Below are 17,589 nucleotides of genomic sequence, written 5' to 3' on the forward strand. Positions count from 1 at the left end.
TTACAAGCTTATTTCGTTGCTCAGAAATAAACATGTTTCATTCAGATATCACTATGGTTCTATAATCCTGAAAACAGTACATCTGTCTTATTTATTTATTTATTTATTTATTTATTCAATTTATATGCCGCCCAAACTACCCAGAGGTCTCTGGGCGGCTTACAATAATTAAAATTCAATACAGCAAAAGATAAAATAATTAAAATACAATTTTGCTAGTAATGTTAGAAATGAGATAAATTTTCATATTTTACAGTTCACTGTATGTATAGTAGGCATAGAAGCAAATTCCTTGTTAAGTCCCATGTTAATCAATACTGTAACAAACCTAACAATCAGGTAAGTGTATTAGTTGCAGAAATCAATTTGGAAAGAAATTGACTTATTATATATCTCCTAATTATCAATAATTAGTACAACTGCAGGCATTGTTTCAATATTATTTCATTAGTATGCACTAAAAAGAAATTCTTGTTTTCCCAGTGATGTAGAAAATGGAACTTGCTCAATCTTTTCGATCTGAAAGCATCTAGAAAGGGTTTGTAATACTGCATCACATGCAAAAGGATATGCTCATAAATGCCAAAGGTCTGTTAAGAATCTGTTACAGTTATAAGACATAAGAATATCTGTTAGCTTTCTTTTGGAGGAAAGCAAAACCAATGTTCATTATTTGGCTTTACTCCTCTCCAAAACATACTTAAATTCTTAACATCTTATTGGTAAAATTCCTTTAGATGAGATAAATATTAAACTGTGTTTTAAATTCTATACTTCTTTATTTGTTGACAAAAACAAACAAACACATGATCTTAGCTTAAAATCCCATTCACCATCACAAATGAGTACCATAGACTGGAAGTTAAAATAATACTCTAAGATGCATTATTCCGCTTACCTGCCACTGCTTCATGAGGTCCTGAACTCCTTGGGCATCCTCTAGTATTCTCTCTTTGTATGTGGCACCCTGCAGGACATTGGCAGTGGTCTCTGCTTCTGTAAGCCAGGCAAGGAACTTTTCCAGATCTAGGTAGAATTGTTGCAGCAGCCTTAGGGCTGCTTCTAATGCCGCCTCTCGCTCACCAACTCTGTGAAGCACAAATATAATCAAATGCAGCAGAGCAATGAATATCACAACAAGCATAGTTCACTTCTAGAGAACAGGAAAGGTGCAAACAGAAAATGTGAGCAGTTTTCAGCAACCCAAGAAAGGGAATTTAACAACCTTCCTATCAATTATCCACCAGTGAATACTTATTTCTACTTTTACAGAGAGGGAAAGGGGAAAAGGCAGGTAACAAGAGATAGAGAGTATTATTTTCAATTAACAGGCAATTGAAACTTCTGTTCCAGCAATATAGACAATGGCTATATTACTTTTAGAATTTGTATTAATACATTCTTGCTCATAGCTCTTAACAATTTTGAGAACTGTGAATAAGTTGATTTCTAGAAACCATATGAAGTAAGTTTTGATCATGGATCAGTACGGACATTTTAGCATAGCAGCTACTGTATCTAAGCTGCACTAGAGGTCAGATGCATAACTCTGATAATGTTTACCTCTCATCACTGCTGTATGGAGGTCTTATATAAATTATAGGCACAATCCAAAGTCACATTAATTTCCTTTGAAAAATTAAGCACCTGCTAAGATCAACAGCATCTCAAAGTGCTTAATTCTGAGATGAAGATGCAACAACAAGATATACCTTCGGGATGTTGTTGTTGTTTTTAATTTTAAAATAAGCACTTCTGAAAGAACCTTCTGCTTTTCTGCATTTATTCAAGTGGTGTTTCAATGAAAACTACTGCACTAAATTTGGCTTTTAGCATATGCATTTCTCTAATAAATGTTTATATCATTTACTGACAAGTATCATATTCAAAAGAAGCTGGACTTGTAAAGCAAACCTGCTGGCACACCACATATTACTGTGTGAAGGTCAATAATCATGCAAAACTGGCTGTGGCTTTATCATCAGCAGAACATATTAGGCCATAAACAACTCATGTGCAGCTGAAGCAGCAATGCTCAAGAACTGAGCAGTTTATTTATCATGGGCTGAAATTTTGCTGAACACAGAGTCTAATACAGTATTGGTACTGCTTTCCAAACTGATAAAAATAGAGAAGATTTTCCTTGTCCTCATGCTGTTCACATGGAGAAGTTAGAAACAGAAGCATGGACCGATCACTTCTGAAATACACTACAATGGTTTCTACCATATAAATGAAAATTCTCTGTTTCAAACACACTGACCAGAATCGGACTGTTCTTATAAGGAAAACTGCACAAACCATTGTCATTTTCTGGACTTCTGTCCTGCTTATGAGTGCAGAACCGAGTTCACAACCAAATGCATGACCGGTCCTAGGCATATCTGAGCATGCAACAACCAGCAAGAGTGATTAGATACACAAGTTACACAACTTTGGGTTTACACTGAGCAAATCCAACAGGGTTCTGCCACTGAGTCTTAAATGTATAAAATGTCATGCTTTAGATTGCTAACTGGTTACTTTTATTAGGAGGAGGAAGGAGAGAAGAAATTGCTTATATTGATTACCAAACGGCATTTGATTCCGTGGCCCACTCATGACTTCTTGAGATTTTGAAGATTTACAGAATTGATAACAGAATTATTACTTTACTATCTGGCTTGACAAAGTGGAGGACAAAATTAAGATGCAGAGACCTCATTGCTAATATCTACAATATAACGGGAATCAAAGTATATCCAATATATATATCCTTATCAAAAGAGGTACTTTTAAAGGTGATTCTTTGGTCTTCGATAATGTAGATCTCATATGTTCCCCTTCCAAAGTTATTGATGAGTGGGTGTGCTGAGAGCTGCAGTTTATCAGACAGTAGGTATATTGTCCAGCAACTGGATCTGTGGCCCTTTTCTATTCCAAGGGGGCACAGGTGTTAGTAATACAATTGTGGTAATTTTACTTCAGTAATGTCTTTTTGTGATTTCATTCCCCCTTGCACTCAGGTCACATTCACAAGGTAAGTATGCAAGTAAAGTACCAGAACTGAGCTTAAATCTTATCTCCCCCATCATAAAAACTCAATTTATGAATATGATACTAAAGCAATTTTATTACAGACATTTGGTCTGTGTCTACTATCTATCACTGGCAAGAGGAATCTACAGTCTTGGCAGCTTCTCCAAGTGGCCCACAAACATCTTTACTAGGATTTGCACCTTTTCTAGCAGAAAACAGCACTATCTCCAACCAATGGGTAGAAACGGTGGAATTATTTCTCCCTGCTTTCTAGGTCAGACCTTCCTATTTCTCAGTAGACATGCAAAACCTTAGTATTTTAATGCTAGTGCTTCTATTTTGCTTACTTCTCAGGTAATATGAAAAAGATTTCTGCGGCTACTTATGAATAAGTTTACAATTAGTAAGAATTACATTTATCACTACACATTTTGTCTTTGGCTCTGTCTACATGCCAGAGTTTTGCCTTGGATTACATTATGCAACTGAAGAAAAAGGTATTTGCCTGCTTCCAGGACAACAAAGATGAAGCCAGTCTGACTTCCTGTGGGAGGGAGTTCCAGAGTCTGGGAGCAGTGGCAGAAAAGGCCTTCTCCCATGTCCCTCACTAAGTGCACTGCTGAGGGTGATGGGACTGAGAGAAAGACCTCCCATAGTGACCTTAATGTCCGGGGAAAGCTATGAGAACTAGAGAGAAAATGTTGCAATCACCTTGAAAGAAGGATTCATAGACAACATATAGTTTTCTCTATGTTCTGTATTTTTATAATCTTGCTGGTCTGCAACTGTAGTAAAGAATGATGATGATGAATAATAAATAACCAGAAAACTTTATTCTGATAGCCAGGTAAGAAGTGCCAGTGCTATGCCTTATGCCTCTTATCCTCCTATATCCCTCCAAATGTGGTTGCCACATGGGAGGGTAGCTGTTCAGACAGCCAGTTATGTGCAAGGGATAGCAATGCTTTTATTCCCTCCTTGGATGACAGAAGAGTTTGCAATGCCATTCAATGTATAAGCAGGAACATAAGTCAGATCTTGTTTTAGCTGTGGTGCCTAAATTGTGGCATACTCTCACATAGACTCTAGCCTGCTCACTTTCTCTTTTGCAGCAAAAATAGACTTTTCAGTAATGCCTTTTAGTGAAGAAGCTCACTTCCTGTTTTTATTGAGAAATATTTTGCTTTGACTGCCTATTTATTTAGTACATTTTATATTCTTTTCATGACTGTTAAGTTACTGGGTATAGTTAGGCACTTGGTGTCATGACAAATGGGCGAGTTGGAGGTTGGGTCCACCCGCATTTGGGGGACAAGACTACAGACTTTAAAGAAGAGTGGAGGAGTGATTCATCCTCAATTGGAATCTTAGATGATCCTATTTCCACCATCATGAAGCAGACTCACCAAACACCATGCTGCTGCCACTTCTGAGGAGATCTCCTCCTAACCCTTTCCTTCAAATTTAAAGGATTATATCCTGGACGAGGCAGATTCCAGAATGCCACTGCAGCCAATTGTTATAAAATTGGCAAAGATGTGTCTAAATAAAGGAGGCTTTGCCCCCAATATGTGAAGAGCTACATGCCCAGTCTCAACTGCAGCTTATCTCAAGCTTCAGTGAACTTCAGGAAGCATTACTGGAGAGGTGGCGTAAAGTGTTAATTAAATAATACTGTATCAGTTTCATGAAGCATGAGCTCTGGTATCTCTTTCTCTGAAATTTAAGCACTGGTTGCAATAGTCCAGGACTCACTTCTAATTCATGGTGCAGAATCCTCATTGCACCATGCTACCAGCTTAAAGGATAAGGTCAAAGATTCTCCTGAAGGACATCATGCACTCCTCCTTAAGATTAGCGATGATCAAATGTATTTCAACCCAAAGGAACTGCAAACAGGCACCTTGAGTCTGTTCACTTGGCAAGCAGTCAGTCATTTCCCCTCTATCACCCTGCTAAGCCCTTCCTAAGTTGTCATCAGGTGGCATGTCTTTATTGTACAAAGAAGGGAACTAAGGCACCTAACTGCACAATCACCCGTTGAGCAGTGAGGGCATGGAATGCTGATGTCAGCAGTGGTGATAAACTCATGGGGAATGTTGACTTGTGTGTGTACCCAAAGAGATGGCTTAATGTAGATAAAACTGAAAAGTGTACCAAGCAAGTGGTTGAGGGACAGGAAAAATCTGATTCATCTATCCTGCTAAAATGCTATAAAGCTATTTTATTTTTTAAAAGCAGGAGCATATCTAATCTGTGACTTTTCTTTTTATCCAGTAAACTCTTTATTTCAGTGTGATAATAAATTACGTATTTAGACATACTGTTATCAAGGTTTTGACACAATCCAAAAGAAGCAGAGCCACAGGGCCATATACTAAAGTAATGCCCCCCTCGAAAATATCCCTTCTTTCCTTAGAGATATTGACAGAGGAATTAGATAATATATTAAAATGTTGGTAAAATATGCATTTTAATTAAGGAAATATGTTTCAGACTAAGATAATTATGGGTTTATCCTTCCTTTGATTCTTTATAAGCGTGAACTTTAAGAAAAGGGATACAGTATGTTATTGCAAAAGGAAATTTCTTAATTAGTATAGCATGAAACACATTATGCTTTCCTCAAATTGCAACGTAGAGCGTAAGTGGATTTGGTACACACATCACAAGCAGCTCAAGAAAAATTCCCAAGTGTTATAAAGGATGACCATATGACAATAATATCTAAATTATAAACCATAAATAATCAAATTCCTTATTATATGCCTCTTCAGTGTAATAATATTGAATTCAATATATACAGATATGTATAAATGTTATATCAGACTATGTGGAAAAACATTCATACACTAAATTAAATAATAATGCGGTAAGCGTGTGTATGATTTTGCAACAGCTATAATACTTTGAAATAAACTAAAGTTTGAATGTCAGTGTTTTATATTGAGGATGACATGGGCAATCCAATAACATGGGAATGAAAAAGCAACAAAATGTCAAGAAATATTTTCTGGTGAGAAAGATCAGACAGTACTTGTACATAAAAACTGTTTCCCCCTTAAAATAATCCAAGAATTATGATAAACAGAAAATGTTAAATGATAGAGAAATTTGTATATAAATTTTAAAAACTTTTTTTTAAAAAAAAAGGATGCCAAAGTGCTCACACACGTTCTCTAATTGGATGTGCTACCACCTAAATTTGCTGTTGAAACCTGGGATGAGACTCTTCTTAGATTATCCTTATCACCAATCCGAGCAAACAGTCAGCATTTCCTTTTCCACTGCTGCTATAACTCTGCATTTAAAGCTGAGTACAAACTGCTGTTTTAAAATCAAAAATGTTTTTGGTGCAACACAATAAAAGTTGGTTTACTATGATGACTCTTCATAAACTTTGTGGCACAGCACTGACCAGCAGTAAATGTGACTATAATATTTTGTGACTGCTATATATAAAATAATAAACAGGGTTTGTAAACCAAAAGGAGTTTTAGTTTACACACATACACACAAGGAAATAGAAATCTTCAGTGAACACATTAAAAATTAAGAACAATGTTTCGAGCAACCAGTTTCTATAATTTATGCTAAACTATTACTTTTCTTTGTAACTTAGAACAATTTCTGTTAGATAGATAGATAGATAGATAGATAGATAGATAGATAGATAGATAGATAGATAGATAGATAGATAGATAGATAGATAGATAGATAGATAGATAGATAGATAGATAGATAGATAGATAGATAGATAGATAGATAGATAGATAGATAGATACAAGTACTTAAAAGACATCACTAACAACGGTTCATGGGGGGAGCATTTCTTCGGAAGGATCCCACTATACAGCAGCATTACCGTTTCTATGAGTGCTTCTGACTCCCACAAAGAATTGTGCCTCCCAGTTTCCTTCTTATTGAAATTAGCAAAATAGCATCTAGAGACATAGCATATAAGATGAAAAGCTGTTTTGAAGACTTTGTCTTACACTTTTTTGTTGCATCTCCCAGAATTTTGCCTGAGGGAATTCCTGCTGTATTCTGGAAGTTGCAGTCCAAGAGAAACAAAAGTCCCATGCCTAAATATAACTATAGCTGATGTGGTTACAGGAACAACCAAATAGAAGTCATGGGATTTGCTGGACTCAAAACCACAGACAATGGACTAACTTTATTGTGCTGGTATTTGGAAGCTTTTCGCCTGTCGTGCAATTCCTAATCCTTGCAAGTCCATGACTTGTGCTAAGGATCATTGGAAGCAGGTTCTCTATAATGACATTAGTTGTATCAGGGTGGGGATCTTTGATCCCAGTTGTACAATGGGACTATTGAACACCTTATCCAGTGCATATTGTAATCAACAGTAGTACTGAAAGCTTGATCAATGAGAATGAAAATGTCCAGAATGACATGAATCCAGCATACAGTCTAGTGAATGAGATCAAGAACAATACCATTGTAATCTTGAGAAAGGCTCTATGATTTCAGTCATGTGAGCATCTTGATCCCTCTTATAAAGAAACACTGTGCATGCTGGAGATTCTTCCAAAATTTCCACTTCAGAACAAGAGGCTGTTTGTTATAGGGAAGCCAAAACTTCCATAGTTGAAGCCGTGTGGTAACATTATGTAAATAGCATCACTGAACAATTGAGTTCTCTTAGCTGTGAAACTGAGGTTGATGAGTGACAAAGCTTTGTGGGTTTATGAAATGCTGTTGATGAATCATCATGGACCACTGTAGCTGGTTATTTAGAAGAATTAATATCTGTATTCTTCTCTTCTTTCTTTTCCCCCCTTTCTTTCTCGATTTTATTGAATGTCAATGGGGAAGATGGTTTGGACGATGGCTGAGCTTTGGTTGGTATCAGAGGATTTGAAAGAGTGTTTGAATTGGAGTGAAGGACAGAGTAAAAGTAATTGAAATCAATGATGCAGACATACAGTATATTTAGTTTGTGGAGAAGATCTTTTTAAAATTAACCCAGCTAGTATAGACTAAGGAGCACTGACGGGAAGAAAATATCACCTTTTGTCAAAGAAGTGCTCATAATCTAGCTTCTTTGTTTTCCATAGGGATGAAAATATGACATGCAATGTTTTCATGTTTGAGTGTCACAAAGTTCCCTGAAGCACAGAATGTGCAGATAGAATGTGCATTAGACAGAGAGATACTGACTCTACAAACAAATTAAAAGAAGCTGAGGGAAAAGATAGGGTAATGGCAGAGTATGTGCTGTTAGGTGAGCAGTGCTCCTACCAAAATGTTACAGCTCAGCTGAGAAACTATAGTTAGACCTATGTACAGATGTGCATCACAGAGTCTATGAAAAAGAGTTTTATATTCATAACTATATTCAAATGTTGTTAGGGGCTGTGCTGCAGAATTAGCTGGAGTTTTTACGGATATTTTCAATCTATCCTTGTTGCAGTGTTCTGTCCCCACTTGCCTGAAGACATCTATTATAGTGCCAGTCCCGAAGCAGTCAGCTGTGGTATCTCCCAATGATTATAGACCAGTAGCTTTAACATCTGTTATTATGAAATGTTTTGAGAGATTGGTGCTGGATTACATTAAGGTTAGTCTTCCACCTTCTTTGGATCCATGGCAATTTGCATACAGGAGAAATAGATCTACTGATGATGCTGTGTCCATCGTACTCCATACTGTATTGAGCCACTTAGAACAGGGAACTTATGCGAGGCTGTTGTTTGTGGATTATAGCTCTGCTTTTAACACCATTCTACCAAATAGGTTGTTTTTAAAAATGATCAACCTGGGATTACCTCAGGAGATCTGCATGTGGATAAAGGATTTTCTGACAGATAGGCCACAGTCAGTAAGGATGGGATCCCACCATTCTTCTACCCTGGTACTAAGTACAGGAGCTCCCCAGGGCTGCGTGCTAAGTCCCTTCCTCTATTCCCTGTACACACATGATTTCACCCCACTATATAACACCAATGCAATTATTAAATTTGCGGATTATACGACAGTGGTGGGACTCATAAATAAGAACAATGAGTCTGCTTATAGAAAGGAAGTACAAAGATTGATACTATGGTGTAAAGAAAATCATCTCACACTTAACATCAAAAAAACTAAAGAACTCATAATTGATTTTAGGAGGAAGAGAAATGTACATTTACCACTATACATAAACGGTGAGGAAGTGGAGAGAGTTGGTAGTTTTAAATTTCTGGGTACTTACATCTCAGAGGACCTCTCATGGACTATAAATGCCAACATGCTAATAAAGAAGGCACAGAAGAGGCTGTATTTCCTGAGAATGCTCGGGAAGTTAAATTTATCACAGCATTTACTTCTGTCCTACTACCGTAGCACCATTGAGAGTGTCCTAACTTATGGCATTCTGGCATGGTTTGGGAGTAGCTCTGTAGCGGACAAAAAAGCTCTACAGAGAACCATTAAAATTGCCCAGAATATCATCGGGCTCCAGCTACCAACCCTGGATGACATCTTCACATCCCGCTGTCTGAGGAAGTCACACAGCATCCCGAGAGACTCTTCCCATCCTGCTTATAACTTTTTTGAACTGTTACCGTCTGGCAGAAGATATAGAACAATTAAGACTCGGACCACACGTTTTCTAAATAGTTTTTATCCTAGAGCTATAATTGCAATTAATAATGAGCTTAAAGACCACCAGTAGTGAATAATTAGTTGGACTGTGTTACTTGGCCTGAGGTGTAGATGTTTGTATTTTTAGTGGGGGACTTCTAGTGGGCGGGGAGTGTTTGGGGAATGTTATGTGTGTGCATGTGTCTGGTCTCTGGGTGTCTGTGAATTTCACTGTATGGTATACTGTGTATATACTTACAATGACAATAAATTATATTATTATTATTATTATGAAAGACGTAAAAGTATGATGGCTGCCATTTTGTTTCATGGACTTTTAAGAATCAGAAGCATTAACTGAATTGTCCGTCTTTTTCAAGAATTTTCCAGCCCTTTTGTAATTGGGGTAGGGGTGTGTATGTGTTTTCCTTTTCAAAGGGAAAGGACACTAGTTTTGCAAAGACGTGTCTCCTCACCTCCCCCACCCCACAAAACTCTTCCCTTGCACTTGTGTTAGAGGCAAGAAATCTTGCAGAGCCCAAAAATTCTTAATCAAAGTGTTTCATCATGTCAAGACAGTCCAAATGATTAAGACAGAGGAATTTAACAAATCTTCTTCACATGCTTAATTCCAGCACCTATTATCGTTGAAATTTTATAGCTGTCAACAGTGGAATCAAAAATAGTATATTAATTATTTTGTAAAATTAATTTAAGATATTATTATCTTGACTTCCAAAGGCACTTCAGTGTAAACTGATTATAAAAATAATTAGGCTTTTAAGACACCTGGATTCTGATCTTTCATTACTGTAGAAATAACTAAATTTAATAAGAATGGCAATATTACATGAGACCAATTAAGAGTCACCAAGGACAGTATTAAATTGTTAGCATAGTTTTTATTTAAACTACCTGGCAGTTAAGGTTTGTGGTCTTGCATCAGCATTCATTCATTCATTCATTCATTCATTATTTATTTATTTATTCCATTTATACCCCGCCTATCTGGTCATATTGACCACTTGTTACTATTATGCAAGAAAACAGGACACAGTTCTAATTATTTCTTTTAAAAATAATTATTAGGAAATAATTGAATGAACTGCATAATACTAAGTGGTAATAACAATAAAACAATAGCTTCCAATAAGCATTCACAAAAATTAGCTGAAAATGACAAAACTGAAGATGAAAACATATAATAAGAGAGTCTTATTTATCTCCATCCAGATCTTTTTGCAGAGGCACATCTCTCACAATCCTGACCCCAAATTATTTGCTGCTTGAAACAGAACCAAAATATTCTTCTCCAATAGAGTCTGGACACCAATAGAGTTTGGGCACCACTACCATTTAAAAGATCCACCAGTCCAGCTCCGCCTTTCCAACTCCAAACTTTCATGAATCCAACCAAAGCTGGTCACAATCACTATGTGCTTGTTTACAAGTTGCCGCTTCAATTTATATACAGTCCCATAATACTAGAGCAATCTCAGGGCAGTTTACAACATAGGTGTGAAAAAAACACTTTATCCCCAGCATGCAGGGTACTTATTTTACTGACCTTGGAAGTTGAGTCAACCTTGAGCCAGCTACCTGAATGCATCAGGACTGAACTTAGGTTGTGAGCAGAGTCTTGGCTATAGTACTCAGTTTAACCATTGCACTACAGGGCTATTTCTAGAAGGAATCAAAAATGAAATACTGTACATAGATACAGTCTCCAGTTCTTTTCATGAAAACATTTTGCTCTCACTCGTACACCACTTTCCCATAGCTCTTTACTCTCACATTGGTAACAAAATAGCAATACTTCCCATTGTCTCTTTACGTAAAGGTAAAGGTTCCCCTTGACATTTAGTCTACTCATGTCCGACTCTAGGGCGTGGTGCTCATCCCCGTCTCCAAGCCACAGAGCCAGTGTTTGTCTGTAGACAGTTTCCGTGGTCACATGGCCAGCGTGACTAGACACGGGACGCTGTTACCTTCCCTCCGTGGTGGTCCCTATTTATCTATTCACAGTTTTACATGCTTTTGAACTGCTAGGTTGGCAGGAGCTGGGACAAGCAATGGGAGCTCACTCCATCGTGTGGATTCAATCTTATGACTGCTGGTCTTCTGACCTTGCAGCACAGAGGCTTCTGCCATTTCACCCGCAGAGCCACCACGTCCCTTTTAATTGCCTCTTTAGCAATCCCTATCTCCATGTCCTTAAGCTGATCATAAAAAAATTGTAATCATGCATTTATTTTTACTCTAATGTTTTAAAGACTTCTTGGCTATGGTGGATGACTCATGCTTGTCTGTCAGCACGCCTGTCTGCTACCTCCTTTCAGTGTGCACAAAGCAATGAGGTACATTGGCTTAGGACAGGTGATCCAATGTGGAGACAGGTGCTGGAACATGAAGCATGTGATTACTTTCAAATGTTTGGAAACAGGATGATTGTCTCCACTTTTTACTCTGTACAGTCCTGCTTGCATCTTCAGAGCAGATGGAGCAGCTGCTTCCTAGTCTCCTCTTCATCCCACAATGTTGTCTCCCACTGAAAACTGCATCTACTCCTCTACAGAGTAATTTTGCTGTCTTTTCATGCTTTCTTCTATTTCTCCTCTCCATGCTACTAAAATTGATCTGCAGAAGCTGCAAAGAGCAATCAGTGTAACCTTCAAACTTAAATTTTATTTAAAGGAAAAGCTAGAAAAAAATCTGGCTATTGGTAAGAGAGAAGATCTCTTGCAAAGTGAGCATTATGAATGAGAAAATTGTAGAAAATGATATTAACATTCAATTTTTAGAACTGAAAAAACAAAAAATTCACTGGAAGTGCCAAAGAGACAAAAGGCGCCACTGTAAGAAAGAAGTCCAGTTGCCATGACTCAACTTCCAGATTCCTATGGTATGGTTTATTCCCCATATTTTCTATATTTATCATGTCTTCAAAAGTGCTTTTTCTTCTTCGAATCAGCATTTTCCTATCCTTTTAATAAAATAACATCTTCTTCACATTTTATATATTCCTTGGGAGTGTAGTTGGGAGGCTGCTGGTTGTAAATCCAGTCTTGGCTCCTTGGTCCACTATTGGTGGTGGTGGTTTACTGTAATTTCCTGCAGGGCTGCCTTGGACTTTGAAGAAAGGTTGTTGCTGGGCATGCTGACCCTAGGGAGGGCTAGGAACCACAAAGATGCTAAGACTTCCGGTACTTGATCTGGGATTGACTGGAACACTATGGAGCCGACAATACGTTCTTTGTAATGTAGTTCTCTGCTGTGTTAGTCAAATTAAACATGTCAGGAGCTTTGGGTAAAATGGGTAAAATGCTTCCTTGTACACATTTCAAGTGTTCCAACTGCTGCAAATGCATACAGATTTACTTATTACTTGAAATTGTTTATACTGACAACTAAGCATGACAATTATGGGAATGTATCATTTTGCTGCATAGGTGAAAATGAGTATTTTAATCATCGACTCTTGGTCTTGTTTCCCCAGATGTGAGGGGACTTTAACTCACAAAAACTATACCACATGGACCAATGGCAAGGGATTCGGGAACTGTAATCCAATAACATCTAATACTTCTGTATCTGATCAGAGATAGAAGAAAGAAGACATTAAATTATTGCTTTTAACATCTAGGAAGCAAAATATTATGTCAAAATTTCAAATTAATAACACACTGTCTCTTCCACTGTCAGAGAATAAGTTAAATGGCACATTTAGAAAGGTCTTCTTTTATACCCAGCTGTGACAACCACATAATAGGAGAATACTACATAAAAGCATGAATTTTTAAAAACAACTAAGCTTTCCTGTCAGTTCAAGGCTTGCACTCTTGATTGCATTTGACATAATCATTATCATCATACTGCCAAACTAAAACCATGCTGGCAGTACTAGGGTCTAGCCACCTTCTTCCAAATCTGAAAAGTACAGATCTACTCTTTTACTAGATGTAAGTTTATATTTACAGTTCCACAGGGATGAACAATGTGATGTGACAGATTTAGCTTGCTAACTTAAAACAATAAGTTATTTTCTTTCACTTTCACAAATCTCAGCTTTGGAAGAAAGTTGCAAGGGAGGCAGAAAGTCCACACATCTGATCTCTCTCTTATACACACGCACACACACATTTGATATGCTGTTCACTTCCAAGTAATGACAAGCTTCACAGTTTGGTTTCCTTGTGGAAAAGAGATCACTTGACCCCAACTTTGTCACCACCCACTCAGTTATAAGCAACAGGCTTGAAGAAAGGTGACGAGTCCCCCTCCATTGTCACTTTCTCCTTCTGGAGAAGGACAAAAGATCTGTGCATAGGGATTGTGTGAAACGAAATGAGTTTCATTTTGTACATTTAGGCAGGAAAAATACAGTGGGGTCTTGACTTGAGAACTTAATCCGTATTGGAAGGCGGTTCTCAAGTCAAAAAGTTCTCAGGTCAAATCTGCATTTCCCATAGGAATGCATTGAAATCCATTTGATCCGTATCTGCTCTTTTCCGTCCATAGAAACTAATGGGTAGCTGCTATTCCGCCTTCGACCACTAGAGGGGGATATTTTGTTTCTTTTTTTCTTAGGTCAAGAAAGGTTCAGGGAAGGCAGGGAAAATACAGTCCAGGCAGTACAGTACCAGGCCGTCCGAAGACTGTCTCCCAATCCACTCTCTAAACGCTGGGAGGAGTGAGGAAGCAGGCAGGCACCCTTTTCACTGGCCAACAGTTAACTGAAAGTTCACTTTTTGCACCTTCCCTGCCTCCCACGTGGGTTTTTTTCAGTTCTTAACTCAAATCTAAGTACTTAAGTCAAGTCAATATTTTCCTATGAGAGCGGTTCTTAAGTCAAAATGTTCTTAACTCAAGTCGTTCTTAAGTCAAGACCCCACTGTACCCAGAAGCCCATACATAGGATGGGTAACATCTAGGGGTCTTTGTAAATTAAACAATGTGATGTGGAAGGGGGAAGAAAAGCAAATGCAACATTTGGTTCCATCAACAGAAGTTTGTTTATTTAAATAATTTTTATCCTATTTTACTCCCTAAAAGGACCCAAGGTGGGGTAAAAGTATAACGTCTAGATCAAGGGAAGTAACAATACCACTCTCTTCTGCACAGATTCAGAAAAATATTAACAAGGTGGATTGTGATGGTTGTTGTGGGTTTTTCTAGCTCTTGTTCTGAAGATTGTTCTTCCTGACGTTTTACCAGTCTCTGTGGTCAGCATCTTCAGAGGACAGGTGTAGGAACTCTGTCCGTGCTCTGTAGCATGTTCTCTAACACTTACAAGAAGCGTTGGAGAACATGGAGAGTTCCTACTCCTGTCTTCTAAAGATGCCGGTGACAGAGACTGGCAAAACATCAGGAAGAACAACCTTCAGAACATGGCCAAAGAGCCCGAAAAACCCACAACAACCATCAGATCCTGGCCATGAAAGCCTTCGAGAATACAAGGTGGATTGTGTTTAGAAGAAGGTAGCCAGGATAGTAAAAGTTCTGGAAACCAAGCCCTATGGGGAATAGCTGAGGGAATTAGATATGTTTAGTCTGGATGAGAGAAGGAATAGAGGAAATATGATATCTATCTCTAAATATGTGAAGGGCTGTCATTTGGAAGGTGCAGCAAGCTTGATTTCTGTAGTTCGAAAGGTTAGCACCCTAGGTAATGGATTCAAATGATCACAAAGGAGATTTTGCTAAAACGCTAGGAAGGACTCTTGGACAGTAAGAGCTGTTCCACCTCAGAGGATGGTGAACTCTTCTTCACTGGAGATTTTTAAACAGAGGTTAGATAGCCACCTGTCAGGAGATGCTTTCATCTGTGCCTGGTTTAATCATGATGATAAACCTTCTCTCTTAACAGACAGCTGCACAGGGCCTTGTGCCAAAATAGCTAGATGGCAGATACAAATGTAATTTTAAGATTGCAGATGATTTGTACGCCAGCATTTTAAGAGATTCTTGGTAGAAAGATGGTGCATGTATCTGTCTCCTGGATGCCCAATTAGGATCCACCACAGCCCAAATGTGATTCTAACTCACAGAAGGGCTAGGAAACATGGTGTTAAAACATAAATTTATATAAATCATTGTATGTAGCTATGAGGGCCAAAGAAAATGTCAAATCTTATGTGAACAGAGCTTTTTTTTTAAAATGCTATTGGAAAACTATACATCAACATCTATTAGTACTCATAGGGTAGTCTTGAAACTTCTTGAAACATAAGGCTCTGAAAAGTAAATTGCTAGGGTCCCAAAATCTGCAGAAATGATGGGTTGTAAATTTCTTCCCTAATTTAAACCAAGAAAATATTAGGTTCGATTTGGTACTCATATGCACAGTTCCTGTCTTTTCTGTGTCAGATGACAAAAAGTTTTGCTTGCCCTGATTAACAATCTTAGGCAGGACAGCTTGAGTAAAAGTCTGCTGATCACCAAAGAAACTTACAAGAAGTGTTAGAGAACATAGGATCTGGAATTCAATCTTGCATGGAGCATGAAGGCAAACAGTGAGATATTTCCACTTACAGAAAGAATAAAGACCAAGTAGCAGATTAAGAACAGCAAGGAAATTAAAGGTCACATAGTACATCTGAAAGTTCCAGAAATGTTTGCAAATAAGGAAGCAAAACAATACTGCATAATGGCAAAAACAATGAGGAACAGGATGTAGAAGGATACAAAAGATCAAATTGCTTTTAAGCCTCACTGATTCAGTAGATTTTTTCTTCAAGTATTTATTTTACTGTCTCAATGTCTGAATCTGAAGTATCAGAAATCAAATATGAGTTTACACTAATCTGCTTCAATAATAGCTTCTATTCTGCATAGAAAATCTGTCATATACTTACGAAGCATATCCTTCTTTACGTGCCAGTGATCTCTATTCCCAATGGGCCCATCAACAAAATTACTACTGTATTGAACAGATGCAAATTTAGTCCAGTTATAAGTGGATCTGCAAGCATGACCTTGTGATAGTTGCCTTTGAAAAATTTGCCTCCTGGGCTTTGTTTCTAAAGGGTAAAGATCACAAACTAGCCCCAGATAAACTTCTGACTCTTTACCTTTTGAGATCAGCCCTAAGAATTCTCCTAAGAAATCTTTACTTGAATGCCATGGTGTGCTATCAGAAAATCTTTTCCAAGTTGTTTGCTCAAAAGTTGGGCTATGCCACTTGAATGCTTTATAGCACAATGCAAGACATCTCCCTCCTTCTCCATCCCATTCCATGGACTACTATTATTATGTTTGAATGCATTCCACTGCACCAAGTATTTTATATTCTAGCTGTCCACTGCCAGTTTTTGAATACTAATCAGTCCATAAGCTATAAAATACATGCAGTATGGTAGTATTGCTTAGGGAAATCCGATTTATTCTTTGTGATGTTTCTCCACTGAAAGTTCATAACACCGGTTTAAATCTTAGAAAAAGAAACAGTGGCTTGGCATTACCTTTCATATGTCTACAGTAAAATCAAAATAAGATGTAAAAAGCATATACTATATACTTGAAATGATTTGTGTTCTAATGGTCCTAAAGCTGGCAGAAGTATTTAGCAGGAGTCCACGTCTGAATACTATGTGCACTCATGAGAAGGAGTTTTGATTTAAGAAATGTGGAAAGGATGTGAAAGTGATATAATATATAGAATATCTCCGAGAAACAGCCTACAACAGCCAAGCAGCAAGCCCTTATTTCTACAATACCAAAACTGTTTTAATAGTCATCATCATAATGCAATCCATAATCTTTAAGGCCTTGCTACTTTTTGAGTTTAAGACACAAGTGAGAAAAGCCACTATAAGCATCATGGAAGTGAGCAAACAGTGCTCTTCTCCTGGGTTGAAGGAGTCTTTCACGAAAGTTGCTTACCCTGATAACATGCATAAGATGGCACAAAAATGAAGAAACACTCTGAATCAGTTGGTCAGGGTAAGCATATGAAAAGACAGAATATGTACAGATCTTGTATAA

General features: G+C 37.7%; 1 protein-coding gene across 18 annotated transcripts in view; it reads right to left on the bottom strand.

Moving 5' to 3' along the window:
• Positions 1-17,589, bottom strand: part of DMD (dystrophin) — a 1,295,019-nt gene that overhangs the window by 275,323 nt on the left and 1,002,107 nt on the right. For 17 of the 18 annotated variants that reach the window (XM_078390471.1, XM_078390476.1, XM_078390472.1 and 14 more), the window contains one exon: positions 899-1,088. The exons of the other annotated variant lie outside the window; for it this stretch is intronic. In XM_078390471.1, coding sequence (XP_078246597.1) covers positions 899-1,088 — 190 coding nt within the window. The remainder of the gene's footprint in view (positions 1-898; positions 1,089-17,589) is intronic. 18 annotated transcript variants of the gene reach the window in all.

The sequence above is a fragment of the Pogona vitticeps genome, chromosome 3 (genome assembly GCF_051106095.1).
Source record: "Pogona vitticeps strain Pit_001003342236 chromosome 3, PviZW2.1, whole genome shotgun sequence".
Lineage (NCBI taxonomy): Eukaryota > Metazoa > Chordata > Lepidosauria > Squamata > Agamidae > Pogona > Pogona vitticeps.